General features: G+C 41.4%; 1 protein-coding gene across 2 annotated transcripts in view; it reads left to right on the top strand.

The window, feature by feature from the left end:
• Nucleotides 1-18,526, top strand: part of rasgrf2b (Ras protein-specific guanine nucleotide-releasing factor 2b) — a 38,453-nt gene extending 19,927 nt beyond the window's left edge. Inside the window, exons 4-29 of one of the 2 annotated variants that reach the window (XM_030104091.1) lie at nt 476-565; nt 675-811; nt 1,447-1,563; nt 1,743-1,822; nt 2,724-2,917; nt 3,014-3,123; nt 3,212-3,330; nt 3,872-4,032; nt 4,246-4,312; nt 4,781-4,917; nt 5,400-5,482; nt 5,838-6,086; nt 7,841-7,933; nt 9,600-10,093; nt 11,356-11,481; nt 12,643-12,732; nt 12,908-13,014; nt 14,120-14,232; nt 14,415-14,475; nt 15,838-15,941; nt 16,214-16,298; nt 16,388-16,585; nt 17,011-17,090; nt 17,201-17,318; nt 17,396-17,464; nt 18,281-18,526. In XM_030104091.1, coding sequence (XP_029959951.1) covers nt 476-565; nt 675-811; nt 1,447-1,563; nt 1,743-1,822; nt 2,724-2,917; nt 3,014-3,123; nt 3,212-3,330; nt 3,872-4,032; nt 4,246-4,312; nt 4,781-4,917; nt 5,400-5,482; nt 5,838-6,086; nt 7,841-7,933; nt 9,600-10,093; nt 11,356-11,481; nt 12,643-12,732; nt 12,908-13,014; nt 14,120-14,232; nt 14,415-14,475; nt 15,838-15,941; nt 16,214-16,298; nt 16,388-16,585; nt 17,011-17,090; nt 17,201-17,318; nt 17,396-17,464; nt 18,281-18,373 — 3,375 coding nt within the window. In that variant the 3' untranslated portion in view covers nt 18,374-18,526. The remainder of the gene's footprint in view (nt 1-475; nt 566-674; nt 812-1,446; nt 1,564-1,742; nt 1,823-2,723; nt 2,918-3,013; nt 3,124-3,211; nt 3,331-3,871; nt 4,033-4,245; nt 4,313-4,780; nt 4,918-5,399; nt 5,483-5,837; nt 6,087-7,840; nt 7,934-9,599; nt 10,094-11,355; nt 11,482-12,642; nt 12,733-12,907; nt 13,015-14,119; nt 14,233-14,414; nt 14,476-15,837; nt 15,942-16,213; nt 16,299-16,387; nt 16,586-17,010; nt 17,091-17,200; nt 17,319-17,395; nt 17,465-18,280) is intronic. The other variant, XM_030104092.1, reaches the window with a different exon arrangement.
• The last annotated feature ends 4,643 nt before the right edge of the window (nt 18,527-23,169 follow it).

The following is a 23,169-nucleotide window of genomic DNA, read 5'->3' as shown; positions in this document are numbered from 1 at the left end:
GCTGCAGAAAGATACTAAAATCGGCACCGGTGGACAGATGGTTTCCTCACATGGCAGATTTATGCTGCTCATGGATATACCAAACACAGTCAGGCACATCTGAATATCAATTAGCTTACATTCATCAGCAGAGACTCGCCATCTCCCTCCTCTCTTATCTTCTCTTCATGTAAAAAAGGCACCACATTGCTGAAAACAAAAAGAGTGAAATAGCTACCCTCTTACGCAATAGCCAAAGAAACAAGTTGTACTCCCAGTGGGGATGTGATAGCCTGAAAAAATAAATCTTAAAACAAGTGTGTGATCCGTCTGAGTGCTTTTAAAGTAAGTCAGGGAGTTTTATTGGCCATTTTGCGGCTTGTATGCTTTGATAACCTTAAAACCATCAACTCCTACTTTATCTTTAGAGTGCTGCTCGCTTTTATTCACCCACATTATGCTGACATTGTTTATTTCTGAATTTCTGTTTATAAAGATCGTAGCTCTGAACAAAACTAAGGAGCGAATGCGGCCGTACCACGTCTACCATGAAACCGAAGACCCGGATATCAAAAAGATCAAAAAGGTACATGGACCAGTTATTCATGCACAGCATACAGCATGTGCTATAGTGTGTGTCCCTTTGCCGTGTGTGTGTTCCCAACACATCCCGTTCTGCTGTCCTCCCTCAACAGGTGCAGAGTTTCATGCGAGGCTGGCTGTGTCGCAGGAAGTGGAAGATCATCGTTCAGGACTACATCTGCTCCCCTCACGCTGAGAGCATGAGGAAGAGGAACCAGATTGTCTTCAACATGGTGGAAGCAGAGACAGAGTATGTAAATACGCTGTGGTGGGTTAGCCTCACACACTACAGAAACACTGTTAATTCAGAAAGACGTCGCTGACTGGTCTGTGAGAAGTCAGTGAAGCTAATTACAGGCTTTCCTCCATCTGCTCATTAATAGCTTCACCGTAAGCACAAATTTTATCAACATTTTTAAATCAAGATATCATGTGTGCAAGCAAAAAACAGCAGTTGGGATTCTCATTTTGATGTACTTTTTACTCGATGTTGCCGGGCATCAGACCCATCTTCTTGCAAGTTGGTCAAAGTGGTATAAACGGTGGATGAGATCAAATAATCTTTCAAGAAATCCTTTTAAAAACGATTAAATGATGAGGGCTGATTAGAGAACTTGAAATGAATTAGATGTCTTGATATAAAGCCTGCAAATCTTGTACCAGATAGACTTGATATATCTTTTTTTTTCCTTTTTGAATCTATGAAAATAACATTTAAAATACTTAACCAGAAGCTTTCTTAGAACCTTTCTACATAAATATGGATTTCCTTTGCAATGTAAATTTCGTTTTCATGAATTGCACTTACACTGATATTGTTTTCTTGTCATCTAATCATACAACTTTGTTTCTTTCTTCCTTTATTTCCTGTATATATAACAATAGGTACGTCCACCAGCTCTACATCCTGGTCAACTGTTTTCTCAGACCGCTCAGGATGGCAGCCAGCTCCAAGAAACCTCCCATCAGCCACGACGACGTCAGCAGCATCTTCCTCAACAGGTGTGCGAATATCCATGCAAATGTACTGGCGTGTGATTCACTAACATGATCTGTTCATCTGAGCATTTAAATGGATCTCTGGAGTGTTAAATATGCATGAGGCTCATGCAGAAAAAAGAACAATCAACCCACTTTTTTTTTTAACGTTGGTATTCACGCTGTTTCTGTGTTGTCTACAGTGAGACCATCATGTTTCTACATGAGATCTTCCACCAGGGTTTGAAGGCCAGGATAGCCAACTGGCCAACGCTGGTGCTGGGTAAGCCTTTCACCGCCCCTCGTACGACGCAGCAAACACACAGACGTGCGCTGTGTTGGCGCTTCTCTGCAGCCACTCGGTTACATCAAGGCCAGGTCTGCAGCGCTGACTCTCATCCGGCTCGTCTCATTTCGTACGTCAGACTTGGCGTTTTACTGCCCTATTCACACAACGCATTTCCCTATCGCGGTCGGCAACAGGCGTGCTCATTGTCTTGACAGACAATGACCACCCGGACCAGAAGGCGTCCCACAATTTCACCTCGTAAAACAAAAAGCCCCCTCAACAGATAGGCATCACCTAGGAAACAGACTGCTGAAAGACGTGGCAGCAAATTACTTATTACAACCCCCCCCCTTTTTTTTAAGGAAAAGAGAAAGCATCCAGTGATTAAATATTGCTGTCTTTGTGCGACTCCTTTTTTTTTTTAGATGAAATCTGAAGGTTTCTCAGCCGAAAGCCATCATGATGATCATATTCAAAATTCTTTCAGACACTGTTATGCTGTTAAGCTTATGCTAAGCTCATAACAATGCACTTACAGTAATACATCTATAGACATGACATAAATGCAGCGCATGAATAAATAAGGTAAAGCTGTTTTTGCACATTTGAGCCTGTCATCGACATTTATTTTGTAATATCATGATTTTGGCTGAATCCTCTTGCACCTCCTGTTCTCTGGTTGGTGAACTGCTGATATCACTTCATGACCAAGACAAGAGTGTATCAGGACAAAAGACAACTGATTTTAGCAGAAAAATAGCAGCAGGTTATTTTCCTGCAATGAGTTTTGTAGTGTCAATATTTCTACTAACTCAGTAAATTTTCAGCTGTAACTAAAATGCATCTTGCGCCGATACCCTGCTGCCTCTAACGTGCCCTACATGTTCATTTCTAGCTGATCTATTTGACATCCTGCTTCCAATGCTGAACATCTACCAGGAGTTTGTGCGAAACCATCAGTACAGCCTGCAAGTTTTGGCCAACTGCAAGCAGAACAGAGACTTCGACAAGCTGCTCAAGCAGTACGAGTCCAACGCCGCCTGTGAGGGAAGGATGCTGGAGACCTTCCTGACATATCCCATGTTCCAGGTAGAAGACGGGCTGCACCACCACAACCCCACCATCACCTGCTATCACTTTCTTCATTACTTGCTCTTGACATGACTATTTCTTTTCTACAACAAGATTCCTCGTTACATCATTACCCTGCATGAACTGTTGGCCCACACGCCCCACGAGCACGTGGAGCGGAAGAGTCTTGAATTTGCCAAATCCAAACTGGAGGAATTGTCCAGGTGCGGAGCTCTTCAGTTTTCATCATTTTGTGCCAGGTCCTGATGCTGAGTAATGAGTTCACTCCTGTGTCTGTGTATTTGCCGACAGAGTGATGCACGATGAGGTGAGCGACACAGAAAACATCCGGAAGAACTTGGCCATAGAGAGGATGATCGTGGAAGGCTGTGACATTCTGCTGGACACCAGCCAGACCTTCGTCAGGCAGGGTGAGTCTTCATCAGCTTTTATGCTCTGACCACCACAATCCTAACAGATATCTGCACGTACTCTCTAATCCACCTCACCACTCATCGGATATCAGTCGTTCATGTCGCCTGGCATGCAGACTGAAAACGAACTTCTGGTGAGCTGGTGATCACTTTGAACGCTGCACACAGCCACAGTCTGAACTGATAACACAAATGCTGTTATTTATGCTCCTTAGCCCAAAGAAACAGGTATTGATAAAACCCCGTCACCCTACCACAGTGCTGGATTACAGATCATTGGACGAACTCCTCCAATTCAGTCTTCAAAATTAACCAGTGGTTAAAGAGTGATTATCTCTTAATGATGACTGTTGAACCTTTTTCAATACACAATGAAGAGTCAAAATGTTGCCTGTCTGTTTAAATGATCTCCTCTGCTCTGTGAACATATGCAGAAGAACAGAAATCTTCTGTAATTTTACATTTCATACATGTTTTCAGCACTGCAAATGATTAGAAAAGGCAGGAAAAATAATACTGTCACCCTCCGTCACTGCAGGCTCGCTGATCCAGCTGCCGTCAGTGGAGAGAGGCAAGCTGAGTAAGGTCCGTCTTGGCTCTCTCTCTCTGAAGAAAGAAGGGGAACGACAGTGCTTTCTCTTCACCAAGCACTTCCTTGTCTGCACGCGAAGCTCTGGTGGGAAATTGCACCTTCTTAAGGTGAGAATATTAGTTATGTGCCCAGTCTTTGAAGCCAGATTGAATTAACTAATTTCATAAATCATCATGCTGCTAACATTAAAATATGTTCGGATAGTAAAAGGCCACAATCATACAATATTGCACGCCCCAGCTGCCGAACAGGACAAGGGGGAAAAAAAAATAAATAAATAAAATCATCATGCCAACAAATGATTTTACCGTCTTTTCCAGCAAGGTGGTGTTTTGTCTCTAATTGACTGCACTCTTATAGAAGAACCGGATGCCAACGATGAGGAGTGTAAGTTTACTGTGTTTACTATTTGATATAGATAGCTCTTATCGACTCATTTATCCACATTTCGGTCCTTCACTTCTCACATAGGTTAATTGGGGGGTTGGGCAATAATTGTCCAGAAATTACCGTGGTTAAAATAGCAGACGCTCGCCTCTTTAAATGTCAGGTCTTTTTGATCTTTTAATGTTACACACATATCATTACATTGTTTTTCTTTTAATGAAGATGCATTATGCATAAAAAGAGAGAGAAACCAATGAAATAATACACTCATAAGCACAGCAATCATATGCACACTTTGGTTTTACACATAAGCCTCCAGGGTGAACAGAGAAGCGATACCAGGTACCCCCTAATTAACCCTCTGTGCATCTGTGTGTGTGTATGCTATTGACTGCATGTTATTGTTGTGGTAATCATTATCAAGTGGTCTGCTGTATTGTACAGAACTACACCCTTTCTTTTCCGCAGCTAAATCTGGTGGTCAGGTGTTTGGTCAACTGGATTTTAAGCTCGTAGTCGAGCCCTCAGACTCCCCCTCGTTCACTGTGGTATTATTGGCGCCATCTCGCCAGGAGAAGGCTGCGTGGACCAGTGATATCAGCCAGGTAACACACACACATGGCGGAAATACACACCCAGACAGCTCACAAAATAACAAGAGCCTCCAAATGGTGAGAGCGCGTCTCCGCTGGGCATTGAGAAGGCTTAGTGATAAGTAAACACAGACTGTGGCGCGGCTCCCCGGGGCCGAGTTCAACTCACTGCCTCACTACTTCACAAACAGAGTAACACCATACAAGCAAGTCACACTGGATTACTTTTTTTTTGTCAGACACAATAACACACTGACAGTTTTTAAGGGGTTTCTTTTTAATGTCAGTCCTTTTTCAAGCAGCTCCCTTTTACATCTAAAGAGAGAATAACAGCTGAAGAAATGAATGCCAGCAGGACTTTATCTAGATGTTTTTTAATGTTTCCAACCCCGTTAATTATCAGCTTTAGACTGTAATTTAAGAAAAAAGCCCTCCGAAGATCTGCAGACATATCTTGTTTCTCATGTTCTCTGATAATTTGTGTCTCTCTGTAGTGCATAGACAATATTCGCTGTAATGGCCTGATGACCAGTGTGTTTGAGGAAAACTCTAAAGTCACTGTGCCTTACATGATTAAGTAAGTATTCTTGTTTGTGTGAAGAGGAAGCCTCATCTCTTCATGCCATGCTAGTATTGCATAAGTTAATAGCTCACCTGGGTGGATATATAGTTGTTTTGATTTATCCTGAATTGTTATATTATGCTTTTTTTATATATATATATTCTTTTGCTGATACCTGCTTGAACTATTTCCCTGCATTTATAGTGTTCTTCTTTGAAATGTGGATTTTCTCTTAATTTCTCTCCTGAGTTTGGTGCCTGGCCACTTTCATAATTTTGTTTCCTTACTTTTGCAGTCCAGAAGTCACCCATGCTTGATTGTGTGTGTGTGTGTGTGTGTGTGTGTATGTGTGTACGTGTATATCCATCAGATCCGATGTGCGTCTCCATAAAGATGATGTTGACATTTGCTTCAGCAAGACGCTCAACTCCTGCAAGGTCCCCCAGATCCGCTACGCCAGCGTGGAGCGGCTGTTGGAGAGGCTGACCGACCTGCGCTTCCTGTCCATTGACTTCCTCAACACCTTCCTGCACACATACAGGATCTTCACCACAGCGATGGTGGTCATGGACAAACTGGCTGACATCTACAAGAAGCCCTTCTCCTCCATACCGATCAGGTCCTGCCACTCATTCTGCAATCACCAGCACAGAAAAAGTCAGACATCTGATTTTACTTTGGAAGATAATGCTCACTGGTATTACATTGGGTTTTATTTGCTTCCACCTTTTTAAATCATTTTTTTTTTAATCTGTTTGGTGACTGATGTTGGGAAATGTTGGTCTGTGTTTTGGACTCACAAGCCAGCTTCCACCACTATCCACAAGGTTAAGCGCGTACTCACTGAAATACATACCGGTCATGTTTGGGGCCACCGGTACACATGTTTTCAAAGTTTTTGGCGCAGTCATAGGAATATACTGTTCAGATGAGTCTGTCTCTCTCTCTCTCTCTCTCTGGTCGTGTATTTCTAGTTCTAACTCACTCATGGGGTCCCTGGCTGCTGCACCAGAGCAGAACTGTGTGTTTTTGTTCCTTCCACAGCATAACTTGACTTACCTTTTCAACTGGAAAAGCTCCGGCTTTTCCTGTGCCTGAGGGCAGGTTTGTATGTGAAGCAGGGAAAAGACACACGAGGGACCAGAGGTGTGGAAGGTGTGAGTCTGAGGCGAGACTCCTTTCTGACACTTTAACTCTTTTAAATGTTTCTCTCCTTCATTCCATCAGCTTTTTGAGATGCTGCACATGTCAGTTATTGATAGGCCAGATAGTTTGATCCAGATTTACATGTGAGTATTTCAAGCAATCCTTCACATCTTTAAAGGATAAACTTTTTAAAGTATTTTCAAGATCATCGTTTAGTTTATATTCTAAACTCCTGAGCTCCAAAATAAGGACCATTTCCTTATTGTGCTGTATCTTCAGTCCATGCCTGCAATAATATAACCCAACACAGATTAATGCAATACTGTCATGTAACTAAATAACAAGACAGAAAAAAATGAGAAACATAAAAGAATGAAGGCACAGTAGATATTTTGATTATTCCAATGAAAAAAATGCTTAATTTAATCTTCTCACTTTTCGGTACTTTGTGCTTGACCTGATATTGTGGTTCTGAAAACCATGTGCATAATATTTTTTACAGTGCTTGTTCGTATCTATTTAGACAAAGTTAAATAAATAAATAAAGAATTAAACTACAGTGTTTTCTACAAATAGGACACTATTGTGTAGTGATAGCTTGGTAGCTGTTATTTATATTGCCAATAAGCTGGCGATAGTGTAAAACTGCAAAGCAGTCCTTTGCCTCGTGTCATCTCTCACACGACTCTTCAGCTTTCAGATATCAGTCAGACGGCCGAAGCTCCAATAAATTAAATTAGCAATATCTGTCTAAATGTCTGAATGGATAAACTTCACCCAACATGCCGGATCAAACCAAGATTTTAATTTAGCCTTTAGTCAATCAGGTAAGTTCGGCTGCGAGCTGATGTAAAACAACTCTTAGATGCATTAATTGAGTCATTTTTTTTTTTTTTTGATCAACTTCAGTTTTTGTTTTGGTTCTGAATTTGTTTTGGTAAATTAGCAGGTTTTACTGTGCACAGAAAGGAAAACTCTTTATTGTTTTGTTGGTTTTTCATGGTTCAGCCTCTCAGAGGTTGAAAATCAATAACATCAAACTCACCTTTCCTCTTTCAGGAGGCTCATTTATCATCGTTTCCCTAATCGCCCCTTCAAACCATCCTTAATCGCTGTTATCTCACATTTAAACATTCAAGCCTCAGTGCGAACATCTCATCCCTCCATGTGATCATTTTGTGTGTATCATCTGTCTCCCTTGTCTCTTCATATCCCCTCCAACTACAGGGCGCGGTACCACTCATTTGACCGTCTGTCCATCTCATCCATCTGTCCCGACTACAATCTGAAGATCAAGAAGATAGCCATGGATCAGTCCAAGTAACCGTCTTTTCTCTGCTCCTCTCTTTTTCCAGCTTCTAATCTTCCTGCCTGTCCTTCTGCTCCTCCTCTGGTCTTGCCTGATATTTAACTGATGCATGAATGTGCTCTTCACTTTGCTTGTGTAGCTCTTTAACGACTGACAGGAGGATTTTTTTTTTTTTTCCAAATCAGTCTTTATCTTTATCATTTTATACTGGTGATGTTCAAAAAGGAAAGAAAAAAATACTGAATTATTTTAATGTCTTGCAGCTGATCTGTAGCATGTTTTGTCGCAGGAGCATCACTTCCTCAATGCTGTCTTGTTGTCTTTGCAATCATACCGATTTTTTTTGGACTTCTCCTCAGTTTTACACTGTTCTCCAAATCATTTTCTGCTGCTTGCATTCGGTTCTGCTCTTTGCATCAAACGTCCTCAGGATTTATCTTCAATTCTTTTTTATGGATCTTTCCTTCTTCTATCTTTTCATTTCTCTTCCTCCTTTTTGAGTCTGGGATGTAATTTATGCTTCCATTTCCTCTTGAATAGTGTGAATAAATGATAGCTGTTTATCTATGCATGATTACTTCTCCCCTGGTGTAGCGCTGCAGCGACATACGGCTCCATGTGTGTCATTAATGTCACCGCAAAATTGATAACCCAATCCCTGATTATTAAAGATTTTATATCACTGCTTTGTGAGCAAGGCGTCTGAAATTTTATTTCTAATGCGGAATGAAATTTGACTTTTTTTTTTTTTTATTCTAATCGATGAAATTGAGCCATGATTGGTAGCATTGTTCTCTTTATGTTTTATGTAGATGGACAGAGACTGAATTTTCAATTTGTGACTTTCTAGTTTGAGGAAATTTACCTTAATGAAGATTTTTCTCCCAGTTCAGAAATGAGACAAGCGAATAGTAGAAAATGACTATTTTGTCTGCCAGGCCAGTTCATTTAAAGTTGTGTTATCTTCACTTGATACATATGAGTCCAATATTATCTGTCAATATCAAGTATTTTATCTGGTAAATGTTAGTTTTCCTCCATAAGATCAGATTAGAAATGACTCTCTGTGGGTTCGTCTTGATTAAAGCAGCTTTAAGTTCATGTTAACTTGTACAGTTTCTTCTTGTTCATAACCAGGAAAGCCATGTACTGCTTGTCTGTTATGGACGTACCCATTCTGTAATTACGCCTGACAGTTACCACGGTAACCTCAGAGATATTGTTTTGTCTCTGGTTCATAGTGCTGGAAAGTATACATATCACAAAGGAAATTATTTCACTATTCTAATGCCTTCTGACTGCTTTGGATGTGCCCACTCATTATAAGTCACTCTGGATAAGCACAAGTGCTAAATGCCCTAGATTTATCGCAGAATGCCTCCAGCTCACCCATTGCTCTGGAAAATTATACTTCTCAGCCACTTTTCTTTTCTTCTGTATGAATTGTGAATACACACAGTCTTAACATATTCTGACCCTAAACCAAACGTTTATCTCCATCGCAGGAAAACTATGACAAAACTCGCTCGTTTAGAGAACCTTTGACCGCCGCGGTCTTATTTTGAGCTGTTGCAATTACATGTTTCTTTTCTCCTTCCCCTCCTCGTCCCTAAACTCTTCCTTTATTGCTTTTTCAATATCCTGTTATTTTGCTGACATATTGTCTCTCCCTTTCAGATCCTTGGAGTTATTTTTTGCCACCAATCAAAACAACAGAAGTGGTGAGCACATAAACGACAAGTCTCCTCGCCTCTGCCGCAAGTTCTCCTCTCCGCCGCCGCTGTCCATCCCGTCCCGCACCTCCTCCCCCGTCCGAACGCGGAAGCTCTCCCTCCACTCCCCCATCACCGGCAGGGTGGGAGGACTGGACCTGACCAGCCCCCTGTCCAACCCCACCGCCAACCACAACTCCTCCCAGTCGGCGGCCAGCAGCCCCACCTCCGCCCACACCCCCCAGACCCCGACGCCCCAGACCCCGACTCCGACCGCCACCTCCCCTCCACCGCCACCCTCCTCCACTTCCCCGCCGCCCAGCAACTCCAAGTCGCCGCAGGAGCAGGTCCCTCCCGTTCCCTCGTCCCCTGACCAGAGCCCCGGTCCGGCTGCGGAGAGCGAGGAGGTGCCCCGGATCGACCCCTTCGGCGGGAAACTGCGGCGGAGCATCCGCAGAAGTAAGTTATCGTCTCAGCTCAAATACAGCTTCAAAACATGCAACTTTGATATTGATGATACTTCTGTGAATACATTCGATTTTAAACAGAGAAACTAAGAAACAGACTGACAGGATGAAAAGCTTTTCACATCCTGTACGTTATCAATGCACACAATGTATTCCTCAGGCCTATGGGCTTCACCTGAACTTGTACGTGTTGGATTTAATTGGGGTATTGAAACACCTGTGATGAGCTGGGGGTCACTAATCCAGTGACACGGTGTGAAGTACCTGCTGTCAGAGCGGAGCAGGCAGAGCTGGGACGTCATTATCGCCTTGGAGTGCCCGACTCGGCCAAACCGGTTTCCCACCAAACGCGCTCAGATCTTCTAATAGCCGTGTTAAACATGCCTCTCAGCCTGGAGAGGGGTGGCATGAGGGCATCTGAGACAGCAGAGCGAGGACGAGATGCAGTGAGGCCCTCATTAGAACGTGCACGTGCATATGCAGCGCACGAGTGCGTGTGTGCCTGCGAGTTCACGTCTGAAAGCGGCGAACCACTCACATGGAGACAAAGACCCATTAGCACTTGCACCTTCAAACCACTCTCACCTCTTCTGCACACTGTCGCTCAGTATCTCTTGCAGTTAATAAGCTGGTGCACAGACACGTCCAGACCACAGCTGTGTGCTGCTTTCGCCTTCTTCCTACTTCTCTCTCCACGGTTTATGTGAATGCTTCTAAATTACCAGCATTACTATCTTTATATGTGTTGCAAGCAAAACCACTTTGTTTCAAATAATTGATTTTCGTGTCATGGAAGGCTATAAATGCTGTATAATGCTTCAATCAATATATATTTTCATATTAATTGAAGACTATCTATAATGAGAGCCAGTGTGGTGCCGTATTTATCTTACTGGGAACAAAATAGAAGTAATTTGATGAAAGGACAAACCTAAAAGACAGAAACATTCAGATAGATGCCTTCAATGCATGCCTGATATTCTTTATAATTATATGATCTGAACGAAACTCTAATCAAATTAAGTCTTTTCTCGTAAAATAAGTTGGATTCTTTAGAATTTTGTGGATCAATCACCCTGTTAGGACAAATTGTGCAGGGCAGAGATGTCTTGATGTTGATCTCTTGCACAAAATTATGTGAAGTTGTACAATAGTGAACTTGACTGTAACGGAGGCGTCCTGTCTAGTAGTTATTACTGTTTTCACAGTGATCATAACCATCACCACCGTTTTTGTCCCTCTTCTGCTGTTTAGCTGTGCTGGAATCTGTGTCCCTGGAGAAAATCATCCCAGAATCTCCTCAGAGCAGCGAAGCAGGGGATATGTCTCCATGTCGCTCTCCTTCCACCCCTCGGCACCTCCGCTACAGACAGCCCGGAGGTAAGACCGAGTGTGTTACCGCGGTTTTTATAATTCATGAGCACGACACACTGCTGCTTCCACTGACAGGAACCTCTGCAGATTTACAGAGTCAGGCGGAGATCTTTGACCCTGGAGACCGACACCTTTTATCTAACAGTGCGACAGAGAAAGACCATGAACTACATAAATTAGAAATACGGGTTTTTAAGTGTGTGTGCATGACTGTGAGTCTCTTGGGATGGCTTTCTTTGAAGTCGGCCCAGTTTAATAGAAATGCCTGCATGTGGGACAGCAACAGAGGCAACAAGTACTTCTCACAGTGAGAAAGATCATAAGATGTAAAAAAAAAAAACAAAAAAAACACACACACACTGTTCATGCATATGTATGCGCATTTTTGAAAATTGGCAAAATAAAATTCAATGTGTGCTTTGAAATGTCATCTACAGTATTCGTTGCAGACCCTCTAGGAGTGTCATTTTCACTGATTTTGTTTCCGGGAGCAGAATCAGACCGGACCAGTACAGCAGCATAATGTCCTTGATATGACCATGATTAAAAACATTCAGTTTTAGATCAAAGAGATTAAAATACAGTATACAAAAATCTCTCTCTCTGTTTTTTTTTTTTTTTGCAATAGATACAGAAATTGATTTTTGTTTTTGGTTTTAAAATATTTGCCACTTCAACATTATTCTCATGTCCCCCAGGACAGTGAAATGTACACAGAATCATGTCCTCTGCTTGTGGCTTCTTTATATGTTTCTAAGCACTTCACTTTTTGATACTGCGTCACTGATCAAGTTAATGTTTCAGTTTTCATTCTGAAAGGTAACTGCATTGTTATCCCATGGTCGTGACTCCAATACTCCCCCAATCACAGCTCAGACACTTAATACCCTGTCTCTGTACAATACAAAGCAAAATCTGCTTTGGGAAACATTATATCAAAGAACAGACTTGATTAATAATCACAAAAGTGAGGCTGTTGTGAAAAACAATTTTAAATGCAATAACATACCACGTTATTCTGATTGTTGACCATTGTGTTTGACTGTGCCAGAATGAAAGGGAGGCTGATTTCTTTTCACCTTTGTTTCCTCCCCTGCATTATACCAGCCGCAAACAAACTCTACTGTGTTGTTGTCGAAGCTGATAGTTTTGTTTGTCCGTCTGCAGGCCAGTCGGGGGAGAACTCCCGTTGCTCCGTCTCTCCCGCCTCAGCCTTCGCTATAGCCACAGCAGCAGCAGGACATGGTACCTCACCAGGTACGCACTGTGTACGCCTGTAAATAACTTAAGAAAAAAAAAAACAACCTTTGATTAGACTTTATCACAGTCCCTTACGATGTGTGCTGGCCCTTTAGAAACACTTCCAACTTGATTTTTTCACTTTTTCCTCAACTTTTATTTAGTTCTTACTGTGTTGCGATTTTCCCCCCAGTGTTTACCAACTCTGAAAGAACCTGCGACAAAGAGTTCATCATCCGCCGAGCTGCGACTAACAGAGTTCTCAACGTGCTGCGCCACTGGGTGTCCAAACACTCCCAGGTCCGTGCGCACCCTCCTCTGCTGCATGAGCATATTTTTGTGTGTAGGGTCCTCTGTTGTGCAGGGGCGATCCAGTCTGTGGTCTCATTAAAGCAGGTGACTGATGTGTTCTCTCTGTGCTCCACTGCTCTCACTTGATCATGTAAAAAGCCACAAACACACACACACACACACACACACACACACACACTCACTGTCTGCTGTTGGCGATTCAGCTGGGCAGTCAGCGCAACCTGGGCGCTCTTCTGCTAAAGAGCCAGTGTCTAATGAATTGAACATCAAGATAATTGCCTGGCTCTTCGCTTAGAGGTCCTTCCAGTCTAACTGCATCGATCTGTTTCATGTATTTTCTTCAATAATACAAAATGCTGGGATGACAGGCCAGCTTTAGTCGGCTTATTAACACACCGACACCCACTCGCATTCATCTTTTGGAAGCCAGAGAAGAAGTGAAGGAGCTTGTTAAAAGTGACCTTTGAACAGGAGTTACACTGAGGATAACGGAGAATGAAACAGCCAAACAGCAGAGGGACCATCAGGCAGCTACATTATTACATTATTCAGGAATGAAATTAACTGCAGGGTGATTGTTTTGAAGTAATTATCTGCATGAAAACTTAATACCTAGCTGCAGTGGAAATGTGTTTTCCCGTCTGGGTTTCAGGGTTTAACTGAAAGTATCTTTGAAAATCAGCACTTCATCATTGATCTGAACTACAGAAATATTTTTCAGCATCATGTCTGATCAACTGATGAAAACTAAGACTAACGATCAGAGTTTTCTTACTGCTGGGATTTACTTTGAGAGTAAAGAGTGAATAAAAAAGATGTTTTTTTGTTCCAATTTTTTCATTTTTGTTCATTAATTATATACTAGTGGTGGACATTGCCTGAAGTAGTGGGTGATTTAAGTGCGTATTTACAAAAATCATATCTTTGTTTTTTATTAATGTTATTTCTGTAGTTTTTACTTCACTCTCTTTTACTTCATAAATGAGTTCATGAAATTTTAGACACATGACCCCCAATCTGAGTAGTTTTTTTTATTTTCTTATAGCACCAACATGTGCAAACACAGATGGATTTGCTTGTTTTTCTTGTTCAGGACTTTGAGATGAACGGGGAGCTGAAGATGTCGGTGATCTGTCTCTTGGAGGAGGTGCTGAGAGACCCAGACCTCCTGCCTCAGGAGAGGAAAGCCACCGCCAACATACTGAGGTAGCAATGCAAACGTGACAGAAAACACTCATGTGCGCTCAAACAACAAACTTTTTGATTTAGCATTTGAAAGTCGAATCTTAGCAATCCATTCAGCTTACATTTATTTCGGAATAACTGCTGAAGCTGCCTGTGGTTCACCTGCAGTACGTTCTGTTCTGCTGTGTGATTGTGTCTCCTAGTGGCCTTTCTCAAGATGAGCAGGACGACGCCCAGCTGAGGATAGAGGACATCTTACAGATGGTAGGAAAACTACATCATCTAAACATTTTAATCGACTGGATACATGTGACTATGATCATTGTTTGAAATAATAAAAAAAAAAAAAGATTGCATGACCTGAACCTCATCCGGGTGAGTTGTGCAACCTTTAATGTGAATGTAAATGAAATGACACTGATTGGGAATACATAAGCTCATATTCCAGTTACTGTAAATAATTTTAAGAGGCATCATTAATTTTATCAAGAAGCAACAATTGACACTGACAATGAAAAGTTTATCTGGGCAGCTTAGATTTTAATTGACAATTATTTTCTCGTGAGCTAAAGCAAAGCAATAGAGTGAAGAAACTGCAGCAGCTAAAGTGAGTTTATCAGAGTAAACATGGTGATATTTCATTGCAGTAACTGGTGTAACAGAGAGCTTCTAAACTGGTTATTGAGACCAGACTATCCATACTTTATCATTAAAAGTTACACAAATATCCAAACCAGAGGTGGCTTTCTTGAATTATGGTACCTGTGAAAACATTACTGTGGTAAAAGTAACGTACTGAGTTCACTACATTATTAAGTGGAAGTAAAGATCAATTATTAATGTCACTGAAGCACTGCAGACTTAAACTGTTTTTGGTTCGGGTCTCCTGCCACACACAGGAGAGTGACAGCACTACACTCCTGAAACCAGAGACAGACGACTGTGGATAAATCTTTTACCAAACAATTTTTTTTCCTGCTGTCAACTATTTGGAGGACTTGCATTAGTTCACATCTGTATTTTAAATATTCTGTCCACATCTGAAAGAGTGCAGTTGTGGAAGAACTTTCAACGGGACTTTTAATATGCAACGCAGGAACTCTTCCACAGCTGATGTTTTTTCTCATTATCACAAACTCTACAGTTTGATTAGAAAGAACTGATATTTATGTTCAATTTTGATCAGAAAAATAAACACTCAAAGTAGAGATACCTGAAAAATCCTCTTAAATTCAGTTCATTACAAATGAAACAAAATTGTTTGTCCTTGTGGACACCCCAGCCACTAGGTGGAGCTTTGCACACTGCAATTTATTTGATGGTTTTATGACATTCGCCTCATTAAAACAGCTGTTGGCCCTGCTCACCAGGTGAAAGCTCAGATCGGGAGTCAGAAGCACAACTGGTTAATTAACATAACTTAATCACCACAGATATAGACAAACAGTAGAAAAAAAGAAGAAGAAAAAGTCAGTGGTGTCCTGCCTCCTGGCAGACGTGTGAACATAATCTATTTGTTACTGCAGACATTTCAAGGAAACCATCAGCTGCCATGAACCATCATCGTCACAGCCAGCTTATTAGATATTTATAACTCCATGTATGTGTGTGTATGTGTGTGTTCAGGCGGACTGTCCCAAGGCAGAGTGTTTTGAGTCTCTCTCTGCGATGGAGCTGGCTGAGCAGATCACTCTGCTGGATCACATCGTCTTCAGGAGCATCCCTTATGAGTCAGTCCGCTCATTATTTCCTCACACTGTGAATCACATCAGACCAAACAAGACCCGGTCACCTTTAGACACGTTCTGCATGACTTTGGAGCTGAAACAAAGAAAAGTCATAGTCAGCACTGCTTGATAAGACCAAAGTGCTTCACATTAAACTGCAGCTAATTGTTATCATGTGCTTACAGTCATGATCCTCAAGACTTCTGTGGATGTTAATGTAACTTGTACTGTGCTGTACACTCATTTGTTTTATAATGTTTTGTGACTTTTTTAAGAGAGTTCCTGGGTCAGGGGTGGATGAAGGTCGACAAGACGGAGAGGACTCCCTACATCATGAAGACTAGCCAACATTTTAACGATGTAACCGCTTCTATTTCCTCTCTTTTTCTTTTAACCCAAAACACCCATCGGAAGCAGTTTTGCAGTGATCCTCTGTTTTGTTTTTGAAGATGAGTAACCTGGTGGCATCACAGATTATGACCCACACCGACGTGGGCTCCAGGGCCAACTCCATCGAGAAGTGGGTTGCCGTGGCGGATATCTGTCGCTGTCTGAACAACTACAACGGCGTCCTGGAGATCACGTCCGCACTCAACCGCAGTGCCATCTACCGCTTGAAGAAGACCTGGGCGAAAGTCAGCAAACAGGTGGAGTCATCCCCACGCTGCATTCCTCTTTCTCAGAAAATCAGAAATATGCATTTAAAACACACAATGCAAGTTTTCAGTGATAAAAACATGAAGATTCAGTGAAAAATCTGCTCTTGGTGGCTTAATTCCATTAGTAATTAGAGAGGAGACAATGCAGAAAGACATTTAGCCCTAAATGTTTATTATCTACTCTTTCCTTGATGTCCATGAACACTAAATTGATTCAGCCATAATCGTCCAATCAGTAGACAGTCTGTCTGACCAACAAGCCATTCTGTTCTAGACGGAGAAAATCACATTTCATCATTTCATTATGATCATCCTGCTGAGAGTAACTTGATCACAGTTGATGTAAATTGCTCTGTGTTTCGAAGCGTATCCTTTCTGAGATGGTTGTGAAAGTGTATTTGTGACCCTGGCAGACGAAAGCCCTGATGGACAAACTGCAGAAGACCGTCTCCTCCGAGGGGAGGTTTAAAAACCTGAGGGAGACGCTGAAAAAGTGAGGCTTTGCGCTACTTTTCAGATCAAAACAAGAAAATCAAACAGCTTCTTTCATCATCTTCGAAATGACTTTGTTATGAGTGATATTCCTTTATACCTTCACTTCAGCTGCAACCCTCCATGTGTGCCATACCTGGGAATGTACCTGACAGATCTGGCCTTTATTGAAGAGGGAACCCCAAACTTCACCGAGGATGGTCTGGTTAACTTCTCCAAAATGAGGATGGTGGGTGAACGCATGCATAAAAGCACAAACGAGACACACACAGACCGTAATAAGGTGAAATTCTTTGTTTTCTTTAGATATCCCACATCATCAGAGAGATCCGACAGTTCCAGCAGACGCCGTACAGAATAGAGCATCAAGCCAAGGTACCTCTGCTTATTGATTTTTTTTATTTATTAGAAGTTTCACAAACACATTACTCCATAGGTAATGTAGAATGACAAAAAACACTACTTTATGTGCGGAATATATTTTTGGAATTAAGTCTGGGGTCAGGATGATCCATTTTCCCCACAGGAGTCTTTTCTTGTAATATATAATCTTATAATGAATTACTCTTCGCTCAGGTGTAATCTCAGGCAGCATTGACACTCACTGTATAGTCCTCTAGTCCACCAAGGTGGAAATAAAAAAAAAATCACAGTGTAGTCCAGCTGCTTTGCACTCACAGTGGCATTTTTAGCACTTAGAAAACTGTAAACAAATAGCATGCTGGGCCGCTGTTGTGACTTATTGTGAATTGTAAACTGTGGATTGTACACTCCTACAGAAATGCTAAATACAAAGCAGTCTGTGTGGGATAATTGTGGTGGTATTTTGACAGCTAAGAACTCGGCAGCAGCAGGAAGTTCTCTGTTGTTCCCGTCACAATGGGCCATAAGGATACCAGCCACTGCCCACCAGTGTGGAAGAACTCAGTTTCATACATATTATCACATTACTGTAATGAAGCAATGTTTTAGAGTATTGTTGAAAGTATGTTTTTATGTATTTGACTTTGGATATTCAAACTAGTTTGGATCTATGTTTTTGCAGTTCATAGAAGGTTTTTCTTTCACAGCAGAACATTTCTTTACATCCACTTTATATCCAAACAGTTATAATTTGATGAAAAAAGGATTGCAGCTTACAGGTTGGGAACCTACCCTACTGTCCCTCACCCATTTGTGTTTTTGATCCAGGTGACCCAGTACCTCCTGGATAAGACTCTGATCATGGATGAGGACACACTCTACGATCTGTCGCTGAAGATCGAGCCCAGGCTCCCTGCCTGAGTTCCACCTGTTTACGGCCCACTCGGGCCTGCTGAAAACGGACCACCCCCGCCCGAGGGCGAGACGCCTGCATGATCTCATCAAATCAAGAGCAAGAAAAGTTGACGGATGAAAAAAGAGATCTATGGATGAGTACGACTGAGCAAGCTTGAGAGTTTTGCAAGAAGTTAGAGAGTTCGTCTGACGGGGACGAGAATTTGCAAGGTGTTTTGATCCAATGTCTTCTTGAAGGAGGAGGAGGAGACGTGTCGGTTGCATTGCATGAAGGTTTTTAGGGAAACTACATGTCTCTGTGTGTGCTCAACATTCCTCCATCTCGAATGCGACGCACGTGACGTCACGCTTCCCCTGACAGCCTGAGAGCGCAAAACAAAGAGCGGGAGCACGGAGCAAAGTGAATGAAATACAGAGATGTAGCATATACAGAGAGTGTGAGAGAGACATGTCTGAGCTTGTGTCTCCGTGCGGTCCGTCTGTGTCCCGTCGCCTGTGCATTTCTGTGCCACGTCTTGGAGCAAGAACACAAAACGCTTCTTGTTACAATGGTCGCTGCGTTAAACTTGCATGATTTTCAGCTTGGGATGTAACTGTCTAAATGGCCTTCAACCTGACCCCTGACCCTCTGCTTAGCATGCTTCACTCTCGTCAGGGTGACTCTCTAAGCCACTATGCATCCTCAGTGGGCTGGTTATGGCAAAAAGCCTTTAAGCCTTCAGATCTAATGTTGAAAGGAACTAAAAAGAAACAAAATTTGATGTCCTTTGGTGAATTCCATTTTTTTCCCTTGAAGAACACATGAATGATACAATTTTTTTAAACAATTGATCAGTGCCTTCCACTAGTGTAGGTCAATTTCCCCACAATTGACAATTTGCAAGCATTAAACTTTTAAAATATCACTTAAAAAAAAGAGATTTCCTTTATAAACTGATTACATTATGATGACTTTTTCCACCCCACAAATTCGATCTGTAGAATAGTCATTGCAGCATGGAATCGTAGGCAGATATCTCCCTCTACTGTTTAAACATTGTTACGACCTCCTCTAACCCAAAGCTTTTGCAGCGCTTGTGTGCATTTAGACTTTCTTTGGCTTTTGTAAGCTGTCAGCTGAACTAACATGTGCAGTCCGGTTCCTGAGCGGAACCAGGACCTGCCTGCAGCGGAGGCTGGATCCGCTGTCGCTCTCCCTGAGATGTAGCTTTGCTTGACTTGACAGTATGATCGTTATTTACCACGCTATTTATTTCATCAGTTACTGTATTTGTGTTCATTTTGTACATAGTGACTTAACACATATCATATGTTGGATGAAGAAATAGTTTGAATTGTTATGCTGTGAATATTGATTTATTGCTGTTGTAGTTGTTTTCTTTTTGGTCCCTCTAACTTTTGATTTTTGCATCCCAGACTCTTGTAAAGAACAAACTCTGTTTACTTTTATTATAAAGAGAGAAAAAAAAAAAGAGAGAGCGATGCCTTGTAAAGGCTAAAAACAAAAAAAATGTAGCATTTGAATAATTCTCCGTATTGATGATATGATGACTGTAGTTGTCCTGCATGCACACAACAGCTGCATGTTGTGCATGTCTGACTGGACGCTCCCTCTACCTTCTTCCTCCGCTTCTCTATATTAATATCGTCTCTGTAGCTGTTGGGGAAAAAAAAAAAAAGGTATAAAAACTATATTTTTTTTCCATGAAATCTGGCACGTTTGTCTCTTAGTGTACCTCACAAAGTCGAGCATAGTCCCGGGCTATGTTATCTGTGAAACTGCCTGTTGTTATGAAGTAGCAGTGTTGAAACTTTCCTCAGAAAACAATAACCTTGTACTGCATTGATTGGAGGAAATGTTTTCAGACTTTGCTGTTTTTTTTTGTTTTTGTTTTTTTTTTGGGAAACCTCATCTTTTGCACTGCATCTGTAATTCAGGAGTCTGATTAACAAACAGCTTTGGAAATACAGGTTGCTGTATATTTGTATTGTAATCCTAATTTTGTTTGTTTGTTTGTTTGTTTGTGTGTTTATTTATTTGTTTACATTTTTCACTTGTTTGTGCAGGGGAAATAAACTCAACATGCCTTAAGTGTGTGTATTTACTCGACTGAATTTTGGGATCAGCTTCAAGCGACTCTTAACCCTTGACCCTCCACAATCCCAGATTTTGACCCTCGGAAAATAGAAATGATCAGAGTTATTAGTTATATTAGTAACTTTGGCTTATGATATATTGCTGAATAATGATTACCTAACATTTAAATGGAAGCATTTGCTTTAATAACTGTGATGAAAAGGACTGACAGGTATTTGCATTTGTTTCAGGAAAAAACATAACAGTGGTGAAAAGGCAGAGAAATAGATGGAGCCGCAGTGAGAGAGTGAAAAAGAAAAATGGCCCAGTGTGAATCTCAAACATGCTGAGCAAGTGTTTGGCAAGTGATGAAATGTTGTCAAGGAGATGTGCCAAATGTTACGTCAGGATCTTGAACTGCTGTCAGATTTCACTGCAGATAAACGAGGGAGGGGAGGCAGCTGTAGCTTGAAACAATCCAGCTCGGGCTTCAATTTTATATGAGATCAACCGCCACAGAGCACGTCAACGATGGACAGATGGTTGGCAGCTTTGACGTGATGACAACAGGATTAATATTGACTTTCCAGTCAAAGAAAGCCACATCGTGAATTTAAAAAGAATCAGCGCCACTGCAGGGAAAGAACGCATCCATAAAACAGAAAGTGAACATAGAATATAATATGCTGAACAAAAATGGAAATATTAGCCCTCTGACACATCTGTGATATCAAAGATGGAAACTGTTGTAATTATTATAGACTGACCCACATTTCCTGTCAAGCTGAATTGAAATAATATGCTGATTATATGCCACAAACTTGGAAACTGACAAGTTAACAGAGTTTTTCAGGTTTCAGCCACAATATGATTGAACACAGTATTTAGAAGAGATCACACCTGCAGCTTAATGTCTTTTTAAAGACTGACTCCAAGCTCTGACAAATGTGGGGAGACCACACAAATTAGAATAATTAAGACAAACAAATATGATCATACATACAGAAGAACTCAAAAATCTCCTCAACTTGATCCCAGATTTAATGTGTTCATAGGTGAGAGAAATATATCGAACAGGGAGCAAGATGGCAGAACAGATACATCCTGCTCTTTATGTCAGATCGGAGTATTAAACCGGATATTTCATCTGGCAGAAGGCAGGAAGAAAAGAGAAAAGAAAAGTGAGCAGAACACCTCAGCGATCGTCACAGAGAGCCAAAAGAGCAGAGAGACAAAATATTACAAAAAAGTTAGCATTCTCCAGTCAAGCTCTTCAATTATTTAAACTATAATTATCTTCATCTTCATTATTTTCTTGTCAAAAGTTGACAGATTTTATTGTTTTTTTTTTTTTGTTTTTTTTTTTAGGAAATTCAAATAGCTTCCTAAAGAAACATTTACAGAGGATACCACAAACCAACAGAAGGACGGGCAAAGCAGAAAGATGACAAGAAAGACAAGTTCACTTTACTGGTTAATTCTACTTTGGTTACATTTACAGTGAAAAATACAATCTACATTTTAGATAGATGTAATTTATTTGAATTGATGTTTGGAAGATCATCTCATTTCATGCAAATAATCTATAGATATAGTGAAATTGATCAAATACGATTGAAAGAAACAGAGTCAGATTGTCGTGAGTCATATGAGCTGCACTGATTATTAATGCGGGCCTTTTCTGTAAAGAACATCATATGAACTGTTGGTGAGTCTACAGAAAAAGAAAAGTTTGTATACATAGGAGGTTGACAGTTCAGGAACTGTCCAGGTGAACAAGAGGGAGGCAGACAAGATGAGTGACAGAAGAAAGAGGATTTTCTGTCTGATGCCCATTGAGAGGCTAATCCTGAGCCACAGGCCCTGTCTCTGATCCCATCCCACCTCTTTGGTCTGCTCTCACTTTGCGGCGCGAGCCTTTCAGGACATAACTGCGGGAACCTCACTGCTTCCACCTCGGCTATCCTCGGTGAGTCGTGGACTCTCCCTCTGACCTCTCTTCCTTTTTCAGCTGTGAGTCCTTCCTGTTTGAAGAGACAGGCCTCTCTGGGTGAGTTTCAGTGGCTGTTGAGATGTCAGTATGAGTTCTTTCAATTGTTCCAGATTCGGCTTTGTGTTTCAAAGTGAGGCCTCTTCTTCCTTTTTTTTAAAAAAAGGGCAACGTTTGTAGGGGAAGTTTCCACATAATGCTCATGAAGGTTATCATTCTGAAAGCTCAGACTAACAAATAATCAGAAGAAAAGTTTGTCCGACAGCCAGCGGTCTTGCATCAGATGCTGCAGTGTTTCAATGAACTTGCTGAGGTTTTTGTTTTTGCTGAGATAAATATTCAAATCCTGATGTGCAAAGCAGCCAAAACAACGGCTGTCATTCACAGGAAATATCCATCCATCAAAAACTGTTCCGGTTAACTGTAATGTAAAGCACTTCTCCACATCTAAAGAGGGATTAAAAAGTACAGGCACCTCCTCTCTTTACATTCCCCCTCTTTATTTAATCTTATCATGTCTGATGGGAATCTGTTTAGAGTCCTGTCACCGTTTAGCTCCGTTCCCTGACCTTAGAATGATCCTTCCACTACAATTTGTCCTACTGGTGAGAATCTAACGTCTCCCACCAAAACGGCTCAATTTTCTCATCCCATTCCTCTCTCTGGTGCTTTCCATTATTTATCTGACTCTTTGACCCCTCCTCAGCACCCGCCCACGCACTGTATCTGTTTGTC

This window comes from Salarias fasciatus, chromosome 12, assembly GCF_902148845.1.
Source record: "Salarias fasciatus chromosome 12, fSalaFa1.1, whole genome shotgun sequence".
NCBI classification, from domain to species: domain Eukaryota; kingdom Metazoa; phylum Chordata; class Actinopteri; order Blenniiformes; family Blenniidae; genus Salarias; species Salarias fasciatus.
The sequence above is the reverse complement of the archived record's forward strand: the minus strand, read 5'-3'. Positions and strand labels throughout refer to the sequence as shown.